At 46.3% G+C, this 6717-nt stretch overlaps 1 protein-coding gene across 1 annotated transcript in view; it reads right to left on the bottom strand.

Moving 5' to 3' along the window:
• LPL (lipoprotein lipase) overlaps positions 1 to 6289 on the bottom strand; it is a 23118-nt gene extending 16829 nt beyond the window's left edge. Inside the window, exon 1 of the mRNA XM_009887211.1 lies at positions 6132 to 6289. Within this exon, the coding sequence (XP_009885513.1) occupies positions 6132 to 6289 (158 nt within the window). The remainder of the gene's footprint in view (positions 1 to 6131) is intronic.
• Between the last annotated feature and the right edge of the window lie 428 nt (positions 6290 to 6717).

Below are 6717 nucleotides of genomic sequence, written 5' to 3'. Positions count from 1 at the left end.
GGCAGAGCACTGGAACAGGCTGCCCAGAGAGGTTGTGGAGTCTCCCACTCTGGAGACATTCAAAACACCCCTGGATGCCGTCCTGTGCAACCTGTTGTAGGTGACCCTGCTCTGGCCAGGGGGTTGGACTAGATGATCTCCAGAGGTCCCTTCCAACCCTGACCATTCTGTGATTCTGTGACCTAGCTCTGCTGTGCTCCAGGTAAGATCTTCCTTCTCATCCAGGTGCTCACACCGGGAATCCAGTGCTAACTGCATTTTCAGTTCAGTGCCTGCAAGGGTCCTTCTGCTGTTCCCTTGAAAAACCTGTTGCCAAAACCTTGTTTCACTAGCACTCAAGGGGATACAAGTTTGAAGCATGAATTAATTCACTGGAGATTGTATCTGTCCTCTGGAGAAATGCAAAGTTGCCTCTGAGCTTCTCAACTCCCTCTGCCCCTCTCTTGGCAATGTGGTTTGCAAGCATCTTTGCATTGGTGGCCACTGGGTGAAAGATCAGTTATGTAAGGACATGTAATAGAGAAATATTAAATTAATAACAAGACCGGTTTTTGTTTCACTGTGCAGTGTGTTGTCAAAGGCCCAGCTTCATAAAGAAGCTTATGACACTTGCAGGGAATGAGGACTCCCCAGGTTTTGCAACATGAAGCAAAGGGGATTCACTTTGAGGGTAACCAGTTCTTCTCAGAACAGACACCTTAGAAGAGTAACTGGTTCATATTAGCGAGCCTATTCAATAAGATGTTGATTGAGTGCTCACCTTTGCAATGTTAGATCCCATTAAAAGGCCAGTAATATCTATACATGAGAATACATCTTCTGCAGGACACAATTTGAAGTTCTCCCACTGCCAGCCCCTATTTATATCCAAAAGGCATTGACAGAATTTAACGAGGATGCAAGCTGATTGTGCTGAGACAACCAGGGTGGCAGGGTCGGGGAGAGGGGGTAAAGCAGTGGGTGACACAGTAGGAGAGGCTGGGAGTCAGCAGCAGGGGTTAGGATGTGAGGAGGCTTGGGATAAGGAGAGAGACCAGCCTTTCTTAATGGAGGATGGTGGTGGTATGAGCAGGGAAAAATACGGTTTCTGTTGCAGCTTGCTAAGTATCAAGCATAACCTCTGACCAATGTTTGAGACCCTCTCATCAAAACAATAGCGAGAATTTTCTCATGTCTTTTGTTTTTCCCAAGTGTGGACTAAACAATGCATTTTCTCTTGATCTATAGTGTCATTTCCCCCCTAGAAATCAGCCTGACTCTGTCTAGGTTCAAACATCCTTCCTAGAAAATTCCAGTCCCTACAGGCAACATTTGGCAAACTAAAAGAACAAACAATTTAAAGCAAGCTGCTGTAATGGAGACTGTCAGGCCACCTTGATCATACCTGATGCTACCAAGCTAGTCAGACCAAAACAGAGCATGAAGCCTCCTGTTTTGCACAGCTACATCCATGGCTACTGCAGCAAAAACTTATGTTGCAATGACTGTGGGAAGACAACTTGTGTAGTTTTAACTGGTGATAGATTCAGATTAAGCAGGTAGAAAAGAGCAGTGGCAGTGCTTGGCAGGCCAACCCTGGGAGGACTGCTGGCCCCCACTAACCTCTGCACATCCACAGGGTGTAATCAAACTGCAGTTCATTCCCAATACAGATTGTGAAACCTGTCAATAGCAAGGACCAGCAGCAGATTTACAAACTACTCAGAATAAAATCTTATTTGTTACACTGAAAATGCTCTTTTGCATAATTTTTTATTCCTTCTTATGACCATTCCTCATTTTAAGACATAATCTGGAATATTTATGCAGAGTGTCCACTTATAACAAAGAAGGAAAATTAAAAACAAATCAGCAAAAGAAAACTTTCAAGTGATGAAAGACGAGGGGGGGTTTTTGTGGGGTTAGGGGGGGTGGGGGGGGGGGAAGGATAATTCTGGTTTATTAGATTTTGAACAAGTTGCCTAAATCTGTTGTAATCCAGCTGCAAAATAATCTGAAATAGATGGGACTTCATGAAGGCAGAATGTGTCCCTGAACGCTAACTATGTGTAGTTGCACCAGTCTGACACAGCACATTTACCAACATTTAAAAACTTTCTTTCCCTTGCAGATAATCATGATCGGATGGCGAAGAAGCTTCATGGCATCAACTCAGTGTGCGTCAGTCAATCATTAACTAGATTTGAGTTTTGCTTCCTCTGTAAAATACATAATCCTATAGGGGAAAGCAAAGCTCCATCTGTAAAACAGAGCCAGATTTATAGTACTTGGGGATTCCAAAGTGGGTGGAAGGTAATAGAGCGAGAGCTAAAATACATTATTTCTAACAAGGAGGAGGGGGAAGTCTGGAGGAATGGAGACAGGAGTTGCATAACTAGGCTGGTACTTGCAGCCACAGACCATGTGGAAGGTTAAAGTCAAAACAAGCCCACAAGTGACTCCAACACAACATGGGCAGCATTGGCTTGTGTGGTGCAGCTATGCTAAACCCTGAACAAATTCACTGGCCACACACAACAGCAAGCAAGAGGAGAATCAACCCCAAAATTTCATTTCCACAGCAATACTCCAAAGAGACCTTGAAACACAGGGCAAAAGGGGAGGAGGGGAAGACACAGAGAGAGAGAGATTAACAGTAACTTTGAACATTCATGTGCTGCTTTAATTCTATTCATATAAAAGATTTGATAGCTGACAATGAGAGGTCATCCAACAAAAGTATCTGCTTAGAAACAAGCAAAAACCATGTTCTGCTCTCCTTCTGACTAGGAAATGCAAGTAAGTGAGAAGTCTTTTTTTCTTCCTGTAAATATTCAGATTTTCTCTTCTTCCCCAGAAGACAAAAAGTGAAATTAAATCCAAAAAGTCAGAGTGAGCTTCCAGGTGATTTCTGTGCTAGTAAGTTCAAACAAACAAGAAAGGATTCCTTTTCCCCTACTTTTTGTTCAAAGTTATTTTTTAAAATCTCTTTTTGTGAAAACCAGGCATTTTTAATGAAACCCTGGTTTGGAAAGAAAAAAAAAGACTCTTCCCTGCCTGTGTTCGTAATGACTAATTGGGCTACAGCAACAGCTGCAACGTGCAGTGCAGGTCCTCTCGTCCTGGGCTGAGCATCTTTGACATGCTCTGAGTAAGGAGCAACACAGCATCAAGCCATCCAGGGGCTTGAGGGTGACCTGTGGCAAGCCTGTCCCACCAGCAGTGATAGCCAAGCCCTTTTTGTGGCACAGTATTGCCTGACTTTCCACACTGGCAGTGAGCGTGGGGTGCACGTACCTGTCCGTAGGGGCAGGGGCAGCCCAGTGACAGGCAGACATGCAGGCAGGGCAGAGCTAGAGTTGCAGGTCATGGTTATCTTGAACCTCCCTAAATGTGCGCCAGTGGGAAAGCTGACAGCAGGAACTACTTGAATGTCCATTTAGGAACACAATCCGTGCAACTCCACTGTGGTTGGTACCTGGAAGAGATCAGCTGAAGGCATACAAATATGGGGAGCTGTGCAGCAGCTGCAGCTCTGACTGCTATAGACGGGTACCTGTTCCTCCTGCTCACTTTTCTGTTTTGCAGAGAGGTTCCTTCAGTCTTCAGTGCCACACAGGCAACAGGAGGAGGGATCCTCCTTATGTAAAATAGCCTTTAGCTGTCTTGCCTTGCTTATTTTTCTATTGCTGTGGTATGACTTGCTGTTCTGTTCCCAGGTCGCCTTATCTTGCAGACAAGGTCCTCTCTCACTGATTAGCACAAGGATTCATCCCTCTTCGTCCTGCTTTCTTATTTTCAGTGCAAAATGCAAGCTGCCTACTCCTTCAAACAAAGGGATATGGGCTAGGGCAGGATGCCCTGCTCTGCTAGTGAGCTGTGGATGGGGCTGCGGAGTAAGCTTGCGCTACAATTTTCTCAACTGTGCTTTAATTAATTATCCTGCTGCTGGTAGTGCCTGCCAAAGTCAGCTAGCTGTCTCGCCAGACACATCTTTCAAAATGCAATGCCAGGGGAGAGACATTCCTGCACCCCTTTTGGGGTGGCGGGTAGGGGAGTGTAGTTCAGCTCCCCACTCATTGGCCATGGGGCTGGTGTGCTGATCAAGTACGGTCCCCCCTCACTGCCCCTCACGTGGCTCCCAAGCCCAGCCTGCAGTAGGTTAAAGATGACGTTGTCTGAAACTTTTGCAAGGTTACGAAAATGTGCAAGGGCAGGGGGGAGAAGGAGAGAGAAGAGCTCTTGCCTGACTGAAAGTGCTCAGTCCCAGAGGTGCTTGGGCGCCTGTAGGGGCAGGAGCAAGCCCCCGCATCTTGCCAGCACAGCGCCTGGTGGAGAGACGTAAGCGTCCCCTGCTCTCTCTTGTTCTTCTCCTGCAATTTGCTAAACTCATGTCTCCAACCATGGGAACAGAGCCTTCTCACTCAGGTACCAGCCTGGCAGTCTGCATCCCTGCTTGCCAAGGGGAGAGCGAGTAGGACGAGAGAGCAATGCAGGGCATCACCAGTGTGGGAAAATGAATGTGTCACTTCCGCCTCAAGAAATGTGTCAGGGAAGAGAAGCCACTTTTCTGGCCTCTGGGCTCTCCAGCGAGGGAGAGGATAATTGCACGCTTTCTGCTTTCCCTTTATTTTGCTCTGCAAGGCTGACAGATGGTGTGTGGTGCAGCCAAGGCTGGATTCCAACTTGTATCTCCTTCGGTCGCTCGCAACTTACTGAGAACAGATTCCTCCTTGGGCTGACATTTCCATCTCATCCCAAAGGGGATTTGTTTTAATTTTCATTTAAAGTTTAGGCTGAGTTAGCATTGCTGCTCTGGGATTTCGCAACTGGTAAGTAAAAACTCCCTCCTGGCCCAACACTCCTGCTGTGGACGTCCAACCCAAGCACTCATGGAGTGAGGGGTGTACTCCCAAAGGACAGTTCAGCCTGCCTGCGGTCAAAGAACACTTGTGCGGTGCCTCCAGGAACTACAGAGGGATTCTGCAGTGATTTTGTGCTCCTAACTTCTACGTGCATCAATTTTTAGGTCTCACAGAGATTTAAAAGTTTTCAAGCAAAGTTTGAACTCAGTTAGTGATCTATCTCCAAACTAAGAACAGGAAACAGACCAAGCGCACATGCACAGTAAAATTTCCTTGTCTGGTCTATTCTATTTGCCATGTGTAAATAACCAATAAGTAGTATTTATTTCCACCCACTTCTTTTGTCGCATACTTCACTATCTTGAAAAGCATGCTCACACTTTGTATGAACATGTACGACTGCAGTCCCTGTCCCAGGGTTACTCCTGCCAAAATGAAGACATGGCAACAAAGAGGAGATGTAAACAAGAGGGGAAGGGGAGAGGGGAGCTGCAGCAGCAAGATCCCACTGTTCATTGGTCAACACCAATCAGCATGCAAACTATGGGAGGTGCCTGAAAAATGGCCGACCCTATTCCTTGGTCATGAAGGGCTTCAGAGCCCATAGATGGGATTCTCCAAGTTGGAAAGTGATGTTTTCCCTGAGGGCCCTTCCTTCAGAGAGGGCCTGTGAGTGAAGTACATCAACTTGGCCTTCGGGGCACCAAATGTTATCAACATCATCTGCTCATGGCAGCCACAAATCTGGGGAAGCTTTTTTTCTGGTTTTAAAGTGCCAGTGCTTGCTCTGGCACTTTTAATGTGAAAGGCACATGCCTGTCACTGGAGGCATTGCCACATGGCATGCCAGAGAAGAGGCATGTTCCAGTTCCTGCTGGAGTACAGGGACACCAGCCTTGGGTGTCAAGGGCACCCCTGGAAGTAGAAAATACAGCCAGACCACATCAAGGTCCTCTCCACCAGACAGAGCACACACAGAGCAGACATAAATTTGGCTGGTTTGGTGGTCTCTGACACCATCTTGCTCCTGACTCGCTCCTGCTGTGCCTCAGTGCTCCCCTGGGGCCACAGCAGACATATGTGAGACCCTGTTGCTGCTCAAGAGGAAACCACTGGCAGCAGCTCTTGTCCTCTGCAGCTCCTAAGGCCATGTGTAAGGACTTTACAGAAAGAGTAGGAAGCTGAGGCACAGAAGATTGAAATGGCCTCCCCCCAAGGCTACGTACAAAGTCAGGAGCAGAAAGTGACCCAGAGCTCAGACCACCTTTGGTAGGACAGGGTACCCACCTGTTGGCCTTCCTAAGGGCTATAATACCAGAATAAATAATGAAAAGCATGGAAAGTATTTGCTGCCTCTGTCTCCTCTGGATGCCAATGATATCAGGCTCCACCAACACCTTCGCCTCCTCCACATTCACATATCCCAGCATGTCCTTGAAGTCCATTGGGGAATTTTTGTTTTCATGTCTAGCGGGGAAAAAGTAGCCATGTGTGTTTATACACAAGTCTGCAGTTGCGTAGATGGTAGGGTGCCAAACAAAAATGGCTGTTCTTATAAACCTTCCTGTTTACTTACTATGGTAGCTACCTCAGTAAATGTCCCTGTGTTTAAAGTTATAAAGAGGCAATTCAAGGGATCACTAAAAGGCTTAGAAATATCTGAGGATCAGACTCCAGGCATGAATTAGGTAATGGTTGTATTAGCATAGACTGTTTTTCTGAGGCAGCTGATAACATTGTAACTAACCAAACTATGACATAAATTTGCCCCAGGAAACAGGCAAAATAGCTCTGTGGGTTGTTTCAAATGACTTATCCTGTGGGAATTTTAAGAATTCCTGTTAAATAATTAGGGACATGTGAATTCAATTTC

The sequence above is a fragment of the Charadrius vociferus genome, unplaced genomic scaffold, assembly GCF_000708025.1.
Source record: "Charadrius vociferus isolate BGI_N301 unplaced genomic scaffold, ASM70802v2 scaffold586, whole genome shotgun sequence".
NCBI lineage: Eukaryota > Metazoa > Chordata > Aves > Charadriiformes > Charadriidae > Charadrius > Charadrius vociferus.
This window is presented reverse-complemented; position numbering and strand designations above follow the sequence as displayed.